The following is a 19,903-nucleotide window of genomic DNA, read 5'->3' on the forward strand; positions in this document are numbered from 1 at the left end:
TTAACTACAATATCAACTAAAGTTAAAAACAAACAATAATAACAAATCACCTTGGATTGTGAGGAGCTAAAAATAACATGTTTCTTTTGACTTTAGCTTTGAATGTATTAGTAATCTTTTGAGAATGGTGCTCAACACTATAGGTACTAATGTTGTGCAGGCTAATAAATGAAAAATTTGTTATCAATGAGCCCGGCACCATAAAAGTATGACATAAGTACCTAAAATGAAAACAAATAGAATCATTCACAACTAAAATTAAATAAATACCACAATAAGTAATAAAATTGAGAAAGTACCTGATGTATAAACTAATTTGTGTGGTTTGTAGCCAATCCTTGGTCAGAATCTCGTTAATATATTCAACTACTAATTTTTTGCTAATTATTTCACCATAAATCTCCTTTTTAAATTCTACTTCACGGATCTTATTTTTAAATGTTGTCCGCATAATCACTTCAAATGCATTTTGATGAGGATATTTCAACTAAGTAGATTCTGTGCTGGTCTTCCCTGCCTTAGTCACAGAGGTAGATCCTTTCGACAGCTTTTCTTTCGCTTTAATTGGCTTCTTTACAACTTCTTTAGATTTTGAGGATTACAAGATGTAAAATGGATTGGTAAGCCCGTAAGAAAACATGAATGATTTTAAAGAACCATCAATTATTATACATGTAACTTAATGAACTTTGTAGGCCGAGCCACATAAGTTCCAATGGTATCAAAAATCATGAATATATCCTCATCTTCTATTTGCATTGGCAACTCAGCATCATTTTCTATTGGAATAGTTATAGTCACCTTTAAGTGATCAGTAGGCAATGGTCTGGAGTATATAGTAATAGTATTGTCATTATACACAGATTCGAGTGTCACAACACAATAATGTGGTGATTCTAACCATAATTGACATTGAGACTCACCTTAAAAATTAAAAATTAATATTTTTTAAAAAAATGTGAAACATAATTTGTGAATAAAGAGAAGATAATATAAAGAAAAATTATAACCTAAGGAAAGTCTTCTTTAGTATGGAATGAGCAACTATCTTTATTACTGGGGCTACATTATGGCATATTTACAACTCTAATCATTTGTTCAAATCTCTTTACCATTTGAGCTTGAAATTTTTTTCCGTTCTCGCCTCCATTTCTGCCATCCTTGCATTAAAATCATCTTCAGTAAAATTTTAAACCGACGTCCAATGTAGGTTCCCTGAGAAATGTCAAATCTAACTCTTCTAACACGACCAGAGACCTCTAGAGCTCCTAATGCCCTACCAAGGACATCCACATATTCACCCACATCATCTTGTGATATTGATTGTGATAATACTTCCTGTTAAACAAATTGTAAACTGATTATTAAGTAAATAATGTAAATAAAGTAATAAACTAAAATATTAATACTCACACAATCCTCCCAGACTTTTTGAGTGTGTTCATCAAGTAATTTGCCTTCTTTATCTTCTCGAGCAGTCTTCCAAACAAGAGCTTGAGAAATTAGAGCATTAAGTCCAACTTCTTCCCTCTATTTAAAGAAGATATTAGAATGATTACAAAAAATTTCCTTATATATATAAGTAATATCAATAGACGATATTAATTGAAATTTACCAACCCATGCTCAATATCTGGATAGCTCTTTCTTCCTGCTCTATATTGAAAAGGAGTACTTGCGGCTCTAGAGTGATTGACTTGGCTAATCTATTGAAATTTAGGCTGTTGGCACATTTTAATAAATTCATCCTAATGCTCTTGCTGGATCTTTGGATATATTTTAGGAGGATGAGGATTGAATTCTTCATTTGCATCTTTTAGATGATATGTTGTGAGAGTAGCTCGAAACTTTCTATGAGCATATACTGCTTTTCTCATAATGTAATGCTTATGACTCTCATCTAGGTCAAAAGATATGTACAGATCTTCCCATATATTATCTTTTCCTTCTTCAAGCGGTAGGTCATTTTTCTTTCTCCAGTTTGTAATGCAACAGGAAACATAATGACGAGCTAAGACCCCTATGTAACTGACCAACTGAGGAGACTTAACTAATTGGCCCCTATCATTCCAATTTATTGGTAATTTACAACTAGCTACTCGAGCTTGTGTCACTGCTTTCATAACAGTTTTACCCTATTTAACCTCCTTAAATGCTTCTTCTTCAATGGGTGGAGCTTCACCACTCTCAAGTGGGGTAGCCATATACTTAAAAGAAAAAAAGGTAAATTTTTAGCAACAAAAAAAAAAATTTTAACAACTAAAAGTAATTTAACAACTAAAAGGAAATTTAAATAAAGAACTTACAAGTGTTAAAATTTGTTTTTTCTTTTTTTTTTGTTTTTCCTTTTATGTGTTCTACATATCCCTCATCAATCCAAATCCCTTTCACATGATCTTCTCTAATATAGAAGGCATTATCCCTAATTGAAACATCAAATGTCTATGATGTTCCTATGAAAAGGTCATCCTTAATATTGAAATCTTCATCCTCTTCATTACCTACTATTTTATTTGTTAAAAGAATAATCAACTACTTTTTATGTGCTAGATCTGACACATAAAACACTTGTCGAGCTTGTGATGCCAAAATGAATGGTTCATTTTTATGAGCCACTTTATTAAGATCTACTTGAATAAAACCTAACTTATCAATTTGAAAGCCATTTTTATTGTCAACCCATGTGCAACAAGAGACAAGTTCACAAAACTTGATATAATTCAATTCCCAAATATGCTCTATAATATCAAAATATGACATCATCACATAGATTGAGTTCTTTTCTTTAAAACTAGAGACATGCATTGATTGAGCTTTAAGCGTTACACCACTATTTTGCATAGTACTCTGAGCATCTTGGCTTTTCGTATAAAATATAAAGTCATTAACTACATAACTTGTATAAGAAAATACTTCAAATCTGGGACCCTTAGCCAAAAACCTCAACCTTTCTGATGGGTGAGACTCCTCAAAGATGCGAGCTCTAAACCGACATATAAAATGTCAATTGTGATATGTTGCTAGCCAATTTTCATTTTTACTATTATTTTGACTCTTAACTATTGCCTTGTGTTAGTTGATATATGGTTGAACTTTCTCAGTGTTGTGTAAAACATATAAGTGAACTTGCTCCCATTGTGTCTTGTTTATGCTAATGAGTTTCTTCCCAATGATTCCATCCTATTTACTTGTGGTGTCCTTTATGTACTTTGGCAACCCAATGGCATCCATATTAGAGAGATATCTAGTGTATAATTCAACTGCTTCTTCCATGATATACCTCTCAATAATATATCCCTCAGGCCGACTTCAATTTTTTACATATCCTTTTAATGCTTTCAAGTAATGCTCTATTGGGTACATCCATCTCAAATAAGCAAGGCCACACAACTTTATCTCTCTAACTAAGTAAAATGATAAATGAATCATGATGTCAAAGAATGAAGGCGAAAAATACATTTCGAGCTCGTTTAAAATCTTAGCTATTTCATTTTCTAGCTTTGGTAATTTTTCTGGGTCAATCACCTTGCTACAAATTTCCTTGAAAAAGAAACAAAATCTAGTAATTGTGGCTCGTACCTTCTTTACTAAAATGGATCGTATACCTACCAGCAATAAATTTTCCATGATAATATGACAATCATGAGTCATGAGACCTACTAGTTTGAGGTCTTTCATAGATACGAGGCTACTTACATTTGAAGAATATTCTTCTGGCACTTTAACTTCATGCGAGAATTCACATAAAGCTAATTTTTCCTTTCTAGACAATGTGTGAGTTGCTGGAGGTAAAAAAAAAGTGCATTTTCCCTTCCTCTCTGGTGCCAACTCTTCTCTTAACCTTATGCTAATCAAATCCATCCTTGCATTAATATCGTCTTTACTCTTTCCTAAAATGTGGAGTAACATGCTAACAAGATTGTCGCAAACATTCTTTTCGAAGTGCATTGCATCCAGGAAATGTCTAACATCTAGGGTCTTCTAGTATGGTAACTCAAGGAATATGGACTTCTTTTTTTAACCATTCTTAACAATCTTACTTGCAAATGGTTTTTCAAATTCAATATTTAAATCTTTAACCTTTTCAAAGAGCTGCTTACCAGTTAATGGCATGGGAACTCTACCCTTCTCTAGGTGGCCATTGAAAGCCTTCTTCAGTCATCGGTAATGATGTGTTTGTGGCAAAAATCATCGATGACCAATGAAGATATTCTTCCTATAATGTTCCAATCATACTAAACAAGTGTACTCCTCACATACTGGACATGTATCTCGTCCTTTGATACTATATCTTGATAAATTGCCATAGGCAGGAAAGTCATTTATAGTACCAAACAACAATGCTCGCAGGATGAAATGTTCTTCTCTATACCCATCATAAAGTTCCACACTTATCTCCCACAAAATCTTCAGATCTTCAATCAAAGGAGCTAAGTACACATCTATATCATTTCGGGTTGTCGAGGCCCAAAAATCAACAATGACAGCATAATAAATTTGCACTTCATACATAATGCTGGAGCGAGATTGTAGATCATCAAAATAACTGGCCATGTACTATGAGTACTACTTTGCATTCCATGTGGATTCATTTCGTTAGTGGCTAGTGCAAGGCATAAGTTTTTATCTTCAACCCTAAACTCAGGGTACATAAGATCAAACTTTTTCCATTGAGGAGAATCTTCAGGGTGCCGTAGCTTGACATCCTTAATTCTCTCATCAACATGCCATGTTAAGTGTTTAGCATCTTCTGCAATGCTATATAGGTGTCTAAATCTTGGTATATTGGAAAATACCACAATGCATTCGCTGGGCTACGTCCATTACCCTTGTATCATGATGCATCACATTTTGGATACTTATCTAAGGTTGAATACTCTTTCTGAAAGAGGACACAATCATTTGGACATGCATGTATCTTCTTATAACTCATCCTAATAGACTTTTTTAGCCTCATAAGTAGTAGGTGGAAGCTCATTGTACTCAGGTAACATTTCATATAAGATTTTAAGCAAATTCGTGAAACTCTTATCGCTCTATCCATTCGTTACTTTTAGGTTGTATAGTTTCAAAATAATTGATAGTTTTGTGATTTTTTTTACAACGGGGTTATAATGGTTTATCAACATCACTCTTCAACCTCTCAAACATCTCAGGCTAGTCTCTAAGATCCTCTTCAATCATATCAATCATTTTATCAAGACGGTCAACATCATATGTCCTACTATCACGATCAAATGTTAAGTAGCTCGCACTATCCCTCCAATCATTTGCATTATTCCTTGTCTCCCCATGCATGGTCCAACAAATCTAAGTTGGATCAATCCCACTACATATTAAATGATCTTTCAATTCTATTGGCTTTACTCTTTTTCCATAGCAACATTTCAAACAAGGACATATGACTCCACAGGGGTTTTGATCACGACAAAATGCAAATTCAATGAATTCATCCACACTATCCTAATATTCTCTAGATAGTTAATTAGCTGACATCCACTCCATATCACTAATATGATTATCAAAATTCAATAAACAAAAGACTTAGATTTCTATAAAAAAAATTCAACAGCATCTTCCTTAAAAGAAGAACCTCCCAAATGATCAAACAATCAAATTCCACAACACAATACATTTAAACTAAAAAAATCAATTCATCCAAATAAAAATTTAGTAGCATAATGTATCTAAATTTTGTCAATCAATTGTAATTTAATTAATAACAATAATCTCCCTTAGAAGTATATTTCACAAATAAAATAAAAATGTTCAAGTAGTTTCCTCAACTTTAATCTAAATTATCAACTACGAATACTCCATAATTCTAATATAAATAAATTCAATTCATATATTATCTATAATATTGATTATTAAAAATATATATATGAAATTTATTCTCAAATATATATATAAATATATCAATATATTACATTATTAAAAAAAATACCTTCACAGTGTAGTCTTCACGTTGGAAAACGGCAGTCTTCACGGTAGCAATGGAGGTCTTTGTGGCGTCGCTTCCTCCGCTGTACAGCAACAACGCACGGCGACAAGGAAGGTCTTCACGCTGTCGCTTCCTCCAGTGTATAGTAGCGGCGTAGATTTGGAACAGCAATGCTGATCTAGAACAGCGATGCAGGAGATGGCAATGACAGTGATGGCAGCACAGAAATAGAGATAGATGGCGCAACATGACACAAAAATGAAGGAATAACAGCGGATGACTTTTTGGAATAGCAAACAGTGGTGGATGACTTTTTGGAATAGCGAACAGCGGCGGACAATGATCTAGAATAGCAAACAATGATGGACGGTAGACTGATATAGCGATGATCTAGAAGTTGGGAATGCACGGCCTCAGCAAATGAGAGAGAGATTTGAAAGAAACTCATGAATGGGGAAAAGAAAACTAACGGGAGATAGAAAAATAAAAAGACCTGCTAGTACTCTTCCGGAGCACTTATTAATGACCACTCTGGATGATACAATCTTTTGGAGCACTCGTGGTACTCATAAATGGGGAAAGGAAAACTGATGGGAGATAGAAAAATAAAAAGACCCGCTAGCACTCTTCCGGAGTGCTTATTAATGAGCACTTTGGAAGATATGATCTTTTGGAGCACTCAACCATGAGTGCTCTAGAAGATCTGATCTTCCGGAGCGCTCATCAAAGAGTGCTCCTCAAGAGTTTCTTCTGGAGCGCTTAACTATGAGTGCTCTCGAAGGTTTTTTTTAAATTTTTAATATTTTATTTATATTAGTTAGGAGCATTATCTTATTGAGAAACTCTGACATACAGGAGATCTTATTTAAAAAAGTGCTACGGTAAATTCCACATTCACATTTTAGAGCGCTTTTTAAAGAAGCGCTCCTAAATACTCACTCCTAAAGATATATTCTGTAGTAGCTCTAATAATAGTTTTTAGCCTTAACTCATTTAAATAAAATGTGGAATGTTACAGTTGGTCTGCAAGAATATACCTTAATTATCCTTCCATGCAAAACAGAATGAAAATTAAAATATCTCCTCATGCTCTGAAGTTTAATCCCCAACCATTTATTGTAGCCAATTGCTCAGGTAGTCCTCCAATTGTGACCAACAAATTTTGCTCGTTATCATATCTCTTCACCTCTAGTTCTTCATATTCTGCAGCATACAATAATATGTTGTTTGTAACGTAGTCCTAGGTTTCCATCACTGGCAAATAAATTAAATATAGAAATTTTCCAAAGGAAATCTTGAGGCATATAAAATTAAAGTATTTATTGATGATAAAAAGTTTAGAACATAAGTAAAATAATTTAAGAAAGAAAATTTATCCAAAATTAGATAAATTAGGATTTAATTTAAAATGTAGAATAATGATAATAGTAAATAAATTAACATATAAGAGAATATGATGAACTGAAAATAGGTATGTACAAAATATTTATTTTGTAATATAAAAATATTGTGTGTGTGTGTGTGTGTTTGTGTGTGTGTTTATAATATAAGTATACTATATATTTGATGGGGAAAAAAAAAGAGGATTGATTTGGAGCCCATAACATTCTTTTAATATTAATATTACTCTAAAAGCCCAAACACACCCACACCTAGGAGTGTGCAAAGGCGGGTTTGGACTATGTTGCACTCCAACTCGATGTCCGGTCTAAAACTGTATTGGGTTAGAAAAAATAGTCTCTGACATCGTTGGACCAAAAATCAACTTAGCCTAGATAAGACTAGATTGTGTTTCATTGAGTTCCAAGTTAGCATAGTAACAAGAATGAAAAAATGCATGAAATATTAAAAAAAATCAGCTCCTCACATTTTCATTTTTGCACAAAAGATATCACTTTTCTTCCTCAGAGATCGACGCACATAGACACACACAAAAGCAAGCCTCTATCCTTCTTTCTTCCTCCTTGTTGAAGATGCAGCAAGTGGCCCATAAAAAGAGAATGGAGGAGAAAATGCGTGAAAGAACCTTCGAGAAGCCAACAACATTGTCGAGATCTGGGAGATAGAGGACATGAAAACATGTTTATGTGCATCAAAGTGTCTGCATTTATTCTCGAATCAACTCTTTGATAGATTTGTGAAAGTGCTCTCATTAGTTCATAAGCTTGTGGCTTCTCCAAATAGATATGGTAAAAATACCCTCACTCATGTAATATTAAAATAGTACTTTGCTACAAATTATGAAACTTCCATTTACTCGCAAACATGAACGGACATACTCAAATAAAGTATAAGAAAAAAAATTATAAAGTATGTCCTAAAAATTTTAAATTAGCCCACTCTAAAAATTTAATTTCAATTCACCAGAAAAAAACCATTTTCCTCCTTAAAAATTTCATTTCCATAAATGCATTTTACTCGGATATATATATATATATATATAATAACTTTAAAAAAAATAGTTTTAGTATTGATGGAACAATAATTTAAAAAATAAATTTTTCTAATTGTAAAAATAAAAAAATTTGTATAATCTATAAAGTAAAGCAGATATATTTTATTTTAAAAATAATAAAGATGAAGACAGTGTTATTTTATAATATTTATAAAAATTTTAATTATATAAAGACATTATTCTTTTTACATTATTATAATTTTATTTTTTTGAAATGTTAACAAATTTTATTTTTAATATAATTTTAAAATGTTAAAAATTATATTTAAAAAATATTAATATTTATTTTAAGTAAAAAAATTTCTCCCACTACTGATTATTTTTTCTGGGTTCGTCACTGCCTGCAAATGATCTTTATCATCAAAAAAACCTGAATATGGATTATAATAATAATATACTGAACTTAAAAGCTACATACACATAGTATTTAATGAGATATACATTAAACTTTTTCTTATTAGCTAAAATTTCATCCATGCCATGCTCGATGAAGTTATTTAATTATTTCTATATTAGAAATTTAATATAGGCAATGATTATAGTTTTTCAATAATAAAAGATTTCAAGCCAACTTTCAAAGGAAAAAATGAAATGAAATTAGCAACGTGGAGCATAGGAAAAAAAGGAAGAAAATTTAAACATAAAAATTAAAAAAAAAAGACTTTATTGAGTTGATATGAGAAAGATTTGATTGAATCAAGAATCATAAAATTCAAAGGCAGTGTAGCTTGCATACCATTCTTATCAAAGCAATAACAGACTTGTTTCAAGAAGTTCCGATTGTCTTTCCCTAGTATTTCATTCAGATATTAACTTCTCTAGTTGAAATCCTTTTTACCAAACTGTTTGAAGTCAAAGGAAAAGAACAGCAATAATATGAGTTTTGTGCCAAGCATTTCATCAAACATCTTATGCACCATTTCTGCCTCTAGAAAAGCACTAAAGTACTAGGATACAATCGATTTCATCTAGATATTTTAAGCAAAGAAGTTAGTTCTAATTTAAGTATTTTTTTTTGGAATTCATTTAATTGAAAAGCTGAAATCCTGTGTGGGATGAAAAATAATTCAAAGATTATAATTCCGAGAATAAAATGATTGAAAATTTGTGCTCGGAATTTTTTTTTTTTGGTTGTAAAATCCGCTAAGTTATGCAAACATAATCAAAAAAGAAAAAATGATGTGAACGATGCAGTTCAAAGTCTCTAAGATGAAAGAACTTTCTTACATGTAAAGGGTACCATTTTTGATATCCTAAAAGAACTTGCAACCCATGGCAAAGCTGGGATTCAGATGATATATATGAGACTCCTACATATATAAGGAATTGATTCTAAAGGAGAAGGAGGTCATCTTTATGCAAGGATGATGATCTCAAATAGAAGTTGAACAGACATGAACGACAACGGCTAGGAGATGATTTGGTATGACAACTTTGAGTTCAAGTGAGATTTGGTTCGTGGAATGTTTTGATATGTGAGATAGATCTTCAATTGGTGGAATTGATGCCGTTGGACTAACCGGTGATGTTGACTAGAAAGTAGTTTCCCTCTTTTATTGTTGCCCTTACAAGTTTAGGGAATGTGGAATGTTTCAAGGATACAATAATATGTTTTATTTTATATTTTCAAATGTGCTAAGAAAAAATGTTCTTAATAAGTCAAATATCATGTTTGTGCTGATGAGGTTGAAGTTTGCTTTCCCACAAAAATTTATCAATTCTCAGACTCCCATGTTATATGATTTCATGAATCAAAACCATTCTTGTAAGTTTCATGTGATTCTCATTTCTTTGCGTATTTTGAAATTCCAATATATTTAATTCCTAATTTGTTTTGGCAATCTCATCTTAGAACATGTTCCTCAAGCAAGCCATTCAAATGGTGGAAAAATAATAAGGGATGCTAGCATACTATTATCAGATCCACCTAAAAATAACAACGATCTAGATGATGAAAACTTTGGCCTTGAAGTTTTGAATGGGAACATATTATCCAAATCTTTAATCACTTTCCAAGAAGTCACAACTATTGAGAATTTCAGCATTGTAGTTAATGGCTTGGTACTTGACTCAGAACTACATGATCACCTCAAGGCCAAGTATTATGAAGTTTGTTGCAGTCAGAGAATGTTTCCTTATGAGAATCTTGTTGAACATCAAAATCATCAACAAGTTGTTGGAATCATTTTTGAGACCTTTAATATTGCTGATGCCATTAAAACCTTTAAGATTACAACCCTTTTAGTAATTTTGGTGTCTAGATTAAAAGTTTGAAAAGCCTTGTATGGCTTGGCATGAATGTTCATCTCTTTCTTGACAGGTTAGAATAGCTGTTGGTATATGAATGAGGCTTGCAAATGCAAATATTGAATGAGACCAGTCTTTACGAGCCTCATTCAAGATCCATAAGCCATTCAAACCTATCATACAAGAAATGAACATTAATGCCAAGCCATTCAAGACCTTTTCAAACTTTTATGCCAAATGCCAAAAAATTTTCAAGACGTTGCTATCTTGCAGGCTATTAATGGCATTAGCAATGTTATTGGTCTCCCAAATGATTCCAACAACTAGTTAATAGTTCTGACATTCAATAAGATTCTCATAATGACACGTTCATTGATTGCAACAAAGTTAATAGTACTTGACCTTGAGGTGATCAAGTAGTTCTAAGTCAAGTGCCAAGCCATTAACCACAATGCTAAAATTCTCAATACTAGTGACTTTTGGGAAAGTGATCAAAGATTTTGATAATCTATTTCCATTCAAAACTTTAAGGCCATATTTTTCATTATCAGATCATTGCTATTTTCAAGTGGATCTAATAACATTATGTTGGCATCACATATCATGTTTCCACCATTTTGATCACTTTCTTTAAGAACATCTTCAAAGATGAGTTTGCAAAAAGCAATTTGGAATTAAATATATAGGGATGTCAAAGTAAGCAAAGAAATGAGAATTATCAGAAACTTACTAGAATCATGTTGATTCATACAACCATCTAAATAAGGAAGTCTGTGAATTAATGAACTATGGTGGAAAAGCATACTTGAACATTATCAATACAAACACTATATTTGACTTATAAAGAACATTTTCATCAGCACATTTGAAATTATAAAATAAAGCATATTATTGTATCCTTGAAACACTTAATCTTTCTCTAAAATTGTGTGGGCAACAACAAAAAAGAGAAATCGTTACCTAGTCAACATCACTACATGGTCTAGTGGAATCAATTCAGTTTGAAAATCTCTCTCACATCTCAAAACATTCCACATCACCATCTTCACCACCACAAGTAACTAGAACATGAAGATTACTAAATTAGAAAGGAAGTTAAAGCATCAAAAGCTTAATACAAGGAACCAAAATAAAAAAATACATGACTTTCTAACTAAAGGAAACAAGCAGGGGTAGAATATAATAATTTGCACAAATTACCTATGATATACTACATTCAAAGTCAGGGATTGCAAGGAAAAGGTGGGGAGAAATCATCCCTAATGATCAAAGATGTCAATCAAAGAAAAACGCACCAAAATGCAAGTCTATAGATTTGACATGAGGAATCTCCAGTACGTTTATTTTTTTAGACAAACAAATTATAAGGTGGAAAAATAGAAGATCATTCAACTGAATATTTATATCATCGTCCAATTTGCAAGCCCTAAATTGAACCACATAATAATTTCTACACTGGACTAGTTCTATAAGATGTCCTCTTACTACAAATGAAGTGTTCATAACAAAAAATTATATGTACAATGCTTCCTGTAAATTAATTATGTATAAATCTAGTAAAGAGGTTGCACAAAGCAAGTCACATGATGAGCTATCATAAGCAATATCCCTACCCATCTTGAAAAGTCAAAAAAATCAATAAAAATACGGTGCAGTCTTAGAAGGCATTCAATATTTCATCATTGATTGCATGTTTTGACCATAAATTGCTTCTATCAATAACATATATCAGTCTAAAATTATGATGGGTCTAAATTGCGCTTCCTAACTACATTTAGTTATCAAAAGATCAAGCTTCAAAATTTATGACTAATGGTTTTTATTTACTATCGTGGTTTTAAGAAGTAGAAACCAGTGATATTTCTTTATATAATATAATTCTTTTTATATTTTTTTATCATTCAAAATTTTCTAGGAATTTTAAAACAATTTCTATTTAAGAAATTTATATTATTAACTTATCTTACACAAACACCTTAAATATGTGTGTGTGTGTGTGTGTGTGTTGAGACCGATGAAGTTATTACTTTTGGTAATCAATTTGTTTGTTTAGTTATTATGAAACAATTTTGAAGATTCTTTTTGGGGACTGATTTTATTTAAAAGAAAAAGGTTTAATAATTATGTTTAGAAAGGGATTGGAATTCTCAAAAAATGCTTGACCATAGCTCTAAACATGTAATAAGTCCTACGTCATAATGATTTAAGGACCTTGATTTCACAAGTAATTTCAAAAGGTATACAATTGGAAAGAGGGGATTACATGAAGTTAAAAGAACAAGAAAGATTAATAGAAAATATTATGATCCAAATCTAACAAACTCTCAATGAGAATGATATACTCAAGGATCAAAGTAATGAACTATTATAGTTCGCAAACCATCATTGAAGTTTTAATAGAATCAATCCACTTGTGCTAAAATCTAACTTCCACGAGAAGCGTCAATGATAAAAAGCAAAGCAACAAAGCATTAAATACCTTGGTTTTTTCGGAAAGAGAGACAAAATGCAAAACAATAGCAAAAAATATTAATTAACAAAATTAAACACTTTTGCTTCCATAATTACCCAAAATGGGGTACAATATAGAGAGACTATTAAAGAACATAAAAAGATATCAAAGCAGTGGAAAGCAAGAATAAGTGCTCAAGCCCCTCTTTGTAAATCTTCTAAACCAAAATTGCAGAAAGAAGGGCATCTCTTGGTTTGCGAAATCTAGTTCTCTTAAAAACAATGTGTTCAAACTCCTTACTAATTGCAGGGCCAAAAAGAAAGAAAAGCAAAAATCTAGCCAGAGAATGAAGAGATCCTGTGTTACCTTGTTCTTATATTAATCCTCATCCAAGTTGGATACTCTTCCTTGTAGAGTTTAGTTAGATGCTTCCCTATAACTACTCTTAGTCGCGTTGCCAAAAGTTCAACCAGAAGCCTCGTACCATATTAAAGAAGTCAGTGGAAGTCATGCTAACTATTAATTATTAGCATATATATTTATACACACACACACACACACACACAATGTGAGCCCTAAAACTCAAAAAGTCATGGAATTGAAAGAGAATGTGAAGAACTAGAAGATATACTCACAAGCTAAGTAAGAATTAAGAAACCTTTTTTATTATTGATGGCTCTAGAGTTTACGGACATCTTTTTTAAAAAACTTCCTTTGTCCTATTCCTTCTCTCCCTTTCGCATCCATAGATCTCTTGTCGTCAATCACCAGTGGTGAAATTGAGGTCAACCTTGATGGAAAATGATAAAAACCAATGGCGAGATCGAGATTGAACATGATGGCTAGATCATACAAGAAGAACTACTGGCTAGATCCATATCAAACATAGAAGTTAAGAGAGAGAGTGATGAAAGATGACAATGACACTACTGTGAGAGATCTCAAATTAAAGAGAGGTAAAGGGCAAAAGCCTTAATTGAAAAATCAGGGAAAACTAATTTATACATTAGTTAAAATTATAATTTGGGTATGAAGTCTATCAAAAGTTTAGCTTATTTATCAAGATGCCACCAATCATACTTTTGACACTAGTTACAATTACAATTAGGGTAAAAGAATCTCTACAAATTTATCTTGTTTAAAAAAATGCCATTGAAAAGACTTTCTAACGAAGAATTACAGACAGAAGGGTATGTTGGTTTGTGAAATCTAGTTTTCTCAAAAACACTATGTTTAAATTCCTTACCAGTAGAAAAACAAGCAAAAATATAGCCAGAGAAAGAAGAGATGTTGAGTTACCTTTTTCCTATATTAATCCTTACCCAAGTTGGATACTCCTCCTTGTAGAGTTTAGCCATACGCTTCCCAATCACTACTCTTAGTCATGCCACCAAACGTTGAACTAGAAGCCCGGTAGAGTTTCTGAAGAAGACAGTGGAAGTCATGCTAACTTTTAATTTCTTAGCATGCACACACACATAGATAGTGGTGAGCCCTAAAACTCAAAAAGTGATGGAATTGAAAGAAAATGTGAAGAATTGGAAGATATACTCACAAGTAAGGATTAAGAAACCTTTTGATTATAGATGGTTGTAAAGTTTCTGGACATCTTTTTCATAAATCTTACTTTGCCCTATTCCTTCTCTCCCTTTTGCATCCATAGATCTCTTTTCCTCAATCATCAATTGCAAAATTGAGGTCGACCGTGAAGGAAAATGATAAAAACCAATGGCGCGATCAAGATTGAACATGATGGCCAGATCGTACAAGAAGAACTACTGTCTAGATCCATATCAAACATGAAGTTAAGATTGAGCATGATGAAAGAAGACAATGATGCTGCCGGAGAGATCTCAAATTAAACAGAGATAAAGGGGAAAAGCCTAAATTGAAAAATGAAGGAAAACAAATTTATACATTGGTTAAAATTATAACCGACTTATGAAGTGCATCTAAAGTTTACCTTATTTACTAAAATACTACCAGTCATAATTTTTACATTGGTTATAAATACAATTAGGGTAGAAAAATCTATAAAACTTTAAATTATTTACAAAATGCCACTGAACGAATTTTCTATCCAAGAATTGCATAAAGAAGGATATCTTGGTTTGTGAAATCTAGTTTTCTCAAAAACACCGTGTTTAAACTTCTTAACAGTTGCAAGGCAAAAATGAAAAGCAGGCAAAAATCTAGTCAAAGAAAGAAGAGATGTTGACTTACCTTGTTCCTATATTAATCCTAAACCAAGTTGGATACTCCTCCTTGTAAAGTTTAGCCAAATGCTTCCCAATTACTACTTAGTCATGCCACCAAAAGTTGAACTAGAAGCCCTATAGCATATGTGAAGAAGATACTGAAAGTCATGCTAACTTTCAATTTCTTAGTATACACGCACACACAGAGAGTGGCGAGCCCTAAAATTCAAAAATTGATGGAATTGAAAGAGAATGTGAAGAAGTGGAGGATATACTCACAAGTAATGATTAAGGATTAAGAAACCTTTTGATTATTGATGATTGTAAAATTTCTAGACATCTTTTTGACAAATCTTACTTTTTCCTATTCCTTCTCTCCCTTTTGCTCCCACAGATCTCTTTTTGTCAATCACCGATGGTGAAATTGAGATCGAAGATAAAGGAAAATGACAAAAACCAATTGCGCGATCGAGATTGAACATGATGGCCATATCGTACAAGAACTACTGGCTAGACCCATATCAGACGTGAAGGTAAGATTGAGAGTAAAAGAAGAAAATAATGATGGTGCCGTGAGAGATCTCAAATTAAAGAGTGGTAAGAGGAAAAAGCTTTGATTGAAAAATAAGGGAAAACTAATTTATACACTAGTTAAAATTGTAACCGGGTATGAAGTCTATCAATAGTTTGGCTTATTTACCAAAATGCCATGATCATACTTTTTACACTGGTCATAATTACAATTAGGGTAAAATATCTCTAAAACTTTAACCTATTAATAAAAACGCCACTGCACAATTTTTTTTTTTTCACCAGTTCCTTTTTATTCGGTACAAAAACTAGGTGTAAAGAGCTATTTTTGTAAAAAGTCATCAAGTGGTTATCGCATATCGTTTGTATTTCCAACAATTCTAAATTCCTTCCCTCTCTATTTTCCCGATTTTAAATTTGAAGAAATCAAAATCAGAATAGAAAAAGCTCAACAAAAATTAATGAATGATAAAACAACCATAAAAATAAAATGAGACTTAGCATAGGAAAAAAAAAAAACTCACAAATGACATAGATATATTGACAAAATTTCCCAATTCCACTGGGAAGCCTTTCTAATAGTGCTTTATCTCAATGACCCTTTCTTTAATTCAATGCCAAGACTCCCCCCCCCCCTTCAATTTGCTTTCATTTTTTTTTTTCTGTTGCTTTGGGTATCTGAGAATGCTATTTATAAGCTGGGATTTAAGCAATATAGTCCAACCCTAGTTGGGTACAATATTAGGGGTTGCGTGCATATCTGTCGTACTGCAAAATTCTCGTCACTGCTTGTATAGTTAGCGTTCATTTTTTATTCTTTCATTACTTTCTTAAACAAGTAGTTTGATTTTTTTTTTTTCAAGAGTCCTTTTCTTTTATTATTTTTCTTTTCCTTCTCATGATTTTCTAGTGGTTTTTCACTTTTTGTTATGTTATTCGTGTTCAAAACATATTCTATTTACTTTCAAAATTTATTTTGTAACTCAAAAATGTTTTAGAATTAAATGTACTATATACAAGATTTTAAAAAAAAAAAACTAGCTAGAATAGAAGTATACGTTTATTTAGTTTAATAGAGAATTTAGAAGTTAAATGAATATGTTATTTAAATCATAAATTGTTACTTGATTCGTTGTCCTTGTTACGATTTGATTAATGTTATGTAAAAAAGATGACATAAGAATCTGCATTCTTATAAATGTAGACAGAATTAGATTATAAAAATTATATCACTTAAATTTTGCGTTAAATTCCACATAACTATCATTAATTAAAAAATGTTACTGTATTAAAATTTGATGCTGATCTACTTTTTTAAAAAAAAAATTTTTTTGTGAAACTATATAACCAATTAAGGTTATTTTGATTCAAAAAATATGGTATATTTTAAAAGCAATGTTATTTGTTTGTGTATCATTATATTAAAGATGGTTAAAAAATAAAATGTTCTTCATCATTGAAAATAAATATAACATTCTTTGTTAGGCTAACTAATATATATAATCTTTCACGGATAATATAAAATCTCTTATAATCTTACAATTTATGAGTCATAAATATGTGGTTCATTTCTCAAACTCTATACAATGCACTAGTTAGATATGCAATTCTTTGTTTAAATGTATTTATTTCTTTTAGGCACAAGAAAAGTATTAAATTCCAAGGGCTGGTGGAATACACAGTAATTAAGGTGGTTTTCCAAATATACAAATTCTAAGGGGTTGGTAGAATGTTCATTCTGCAAATAGTGACTCTCTTTCCATTTACCGCTTGCCATCTTTCAATGATAAAGTGTATATCATCTTGGTAGTTTCAAAAAAATTAACATATTCAAATTTTATATTTATACTCTCTTTTTGCCCCAACTAGTTTGGTTGTGTTTCCCTCTCATCATCTCATGAGAATCTCACTACAGGAAAAGAATTGATGAAATTAAGACAAGAAGAAAAATAAGACAACAAAAGAAAGAAAGGCAGGTGATATTATTACTAAAAGACTCATATTTTGGGTGGAACTTACATACAAAGCACCAACCATCTGGGATAAATGCTTACTTCAATTGGATGTATATGAGCACACATTCAACATGTGACAGGATTTTCCGTTTCCTGCAGTTGGTGAGCGCTTTTTTCTTTTCATGATTTTTTGGATTTTTATTAATTACTTCCTCTTCTTTTCTTTTCTTTTTTCTCATCATTTTCCATACCATACCGTAATATAATTAAAAACTGTTTTTATATGAATTTGAAGTCGGTGAAATTAGTATACCTATATTACATTTATTTTAATTTCAAGATTTGTAGTAACTTAATTAGTGGTACCTTTTAGAACTAGATGCAATCTTTTAGATCTTAGATTCATAATATCTAATTAGATCATGATAAGTACAAAAGTAAGAGAATTGGAAAGAATTATTAAATGTGTTTGTGTTTGCTGGGAGTGTATAGGCAATGCTGTTAGATTAAAATTATCAATGGTTACAAAATGATGATATCATGAATCTGTGTGATGCTTCACTAGTTTTCAAGAATCAAACTTAGGCAATCTTGAATAATAAACTAGATCTTACATTGATCAGATTAGCCATTGCAAGGATGAGGAGGTTCAGGAGCCCAAGTTGCAAATAAGAACTCATAACTCATGAGGGAACTTCGACCTCATGAGCAAAATAAGTTTAGCGCCTTAGTTAACACTGATACACTTAAACACATGTGGGTCCTAAAGCTCTCGTGTTTTGAGTGCCCAAAACCAAGTTCTCTTTTGAAAAAAATTCGTGTAGCCACTAATCATGACTTTGCGAGTTCGAATACCTCAGAAGTTCCTTCTTCTCTGTAGCTCTAATCCTCACGTGTTAGAGACTTAAACTCAAGTGGATGAGCATCATAGAACTAAAAGTGTTCTGGAACTCTAAAACTCTTGAGGGAACACTTGGAAACTTGTAGTATGAAATGTAACATTCAAAGAGCTATCTAAGGCATTTAGCTAAAACTCGTGTGGGCAAGAGAGTCCCTTGAGAGGAAGAGGTTAAGATCATTAAATGCACAAGGATATTTTCTAAGTTCTAAACCCATGAGTGTGCGTGTGAGCCAAAGACTTGCCTCCCAAAATTTTTTTGCCGTAACATGCAAAAGCAAGCTCTCATATTTCAACGTTTATAACAAATGATCTTACAGAAAAACATAAACAATAAAACCTATAAACCAAGTTCCTCTTGATGTTGACCCTTTGCTTTCTTTGATTGATTTTGTCATAGTTAATTTTATAATACGCACCCAAATAAAAGCTTACTCTAGTTTTGTTATCATCAAACAAAATATTTAACAATTTTAAATTTGTTGTTATGAAAATGTTGTTTCGATCTATTGTAGAATTTGTTAGATATTCAATTTCTAGGAGAGACTCTACCTGATTTTTGCAAAATTAAATATATAATCACTGCATTTTTGTATATGTTAGATGAATTAAATATATTTGGACATTGATTTCCTATTTTGTTTTTATTGGTACCTAAAAATAAGAAGGATGAGAGTGTGGACATTATCCAATGAAGTTGATGAAAGATGTCATTGTGTGGCAGGAATTAAATATTCCTCAAAATATAAGTGTTTTAAGAATCATAATTAATCCATTCATTCAAAATAACAAGTATTATTATAAATATCATGTTATGGATGTCCATAGCTTATAGTCCTTTAGATTCTTCCATCCTTAATGTTCTCATAAATGAGACGGAAGGATTTTCTTAGTCTTAATAGATTATAACCTTCAAATGTTAAATAATACACCATTATATACCTTAGTATATCTTTGTAATATTAGGATAGAACTTGAATGGTTGGAGACCTATGAATAGAAGTCATGTCTAAAGCATATATATACTAGTGAATAAGAATTATCTTCTATTGTTTTCTCTCCATAGAGTATTGTCTTGTCTTTCTCTACTCTTCATATTAACTAAATTTCACAACACGTTATCAACACGAATTGGCTCAAAAAATAAGGTATGAGCTTTTAGTTAGATTAATGTGTTCTTATATTATATATATATATATATATATATTGTATATTATTGTTTT

At 31.6% G+C, this 19,903-nt stretch overlaps 1 protein-coding gene across 3 annotated transcripts; it reads right to left on the minus strand.

Annotated features, from left to right (window-relative positions):
• Nucleotides 1–952: 952 nt before the first annotated feature.
• Nucleotides 953–15,850, minus strand: LOC129313036 (uncharacterized). 3 transcript variants are annotated; one of them, XR_008593835.1, is made up of 8 exons: nucleotides 15,576–15,850; nucleotides 15,322–15,431; nucleotides 14,654–14,880; nucleotides 14,398–14,520; nucleotides 13,465–13,888; nucleotides 9,136–9,241; nucleotides 7,812–7,999; nucleotides 6,829–7,147 (listed from the first exon to the last, which is right to left on the minus strand). XR_008593835.1 is itself a non-coding variant. In XM_054955864.1 (4 exons), the coding sequence occupies exons 2-4, from the start codon at nucleotides 7,030–7,032 to the stop codon at nucleotides 1,099–1,101; spliced, it is 408 nt and encodes a 135-aa protein (XP_054811839.1). In that variant the 5' UTR covers nucleotides 7,033–7,147; nucleotides 7,812–8,350; the 3' UTR covers nucleotides 953–1,098. The 3 variants fall into 3 exon arrangements, 1 of the variants encoding a protein (XP_054811839.1); XR_008593834.1 differs by lacking the exon at nucleotides 9,136–9,241; XM_054955864.1 differs by lacking the exons at nucleotides 9,136–9,241; nucleotides 13,465–13,888; nucleotides 14,398–14,520; ... (1 more) ...; nucleotides 15,322–15,431; nucleotides 15,576–15,850 and adding exons at nucleotides 953–1,338; nucleotides 1,414–1,530 and having other exon boundaries at nucleotides 6,982–7,147; nucleotides 7,812–8,350.
• Between the last annotated feature and the right edge of the window lie 4,053 nt (nucleotides 15,851–19,903).

The sequence above is a fragment of the Prosopis cineraria genome, unplaced genomic scaffold (genome assembly GCF_029017545.1).
Source record: "Prosopis cineraria cultivar Desert tree isolate PC_DT_omini unplaced genomic scaffold, ASM2901754v1 PC6, whole genome shotgun sequence".
Classification (NCBI taxonomy): Eukaryota; Viridiplantae; Streptophyta; class Magnoliopsida; order Fabales; family Fabaceae; genus Prosopis; species Prosopis cineraria.

Coding starts and splice junctions, on each gene's coding strand:
- LOC129313036 (XM_054955864.1), bottom strand. CDS start 7,032: ATGAGGAGATATTTTAATTTTCATTCTGTTTTGCATGGAAGGATAATT. Junction 1,531..6,981: donor TGCATGGAAGGATAATTAAG/GTATATTCTTGC, acceptor TTCTTTAAATAG/AGGGAAGAAGTTGGACTTAA. Junction 1,339..1,413: donor AAAAAGTCTGGGAGGATTGT/GTGAGTATTAAT, acceptor TTTGTTTAACAG/GAAGTATTATCACAATCAAT.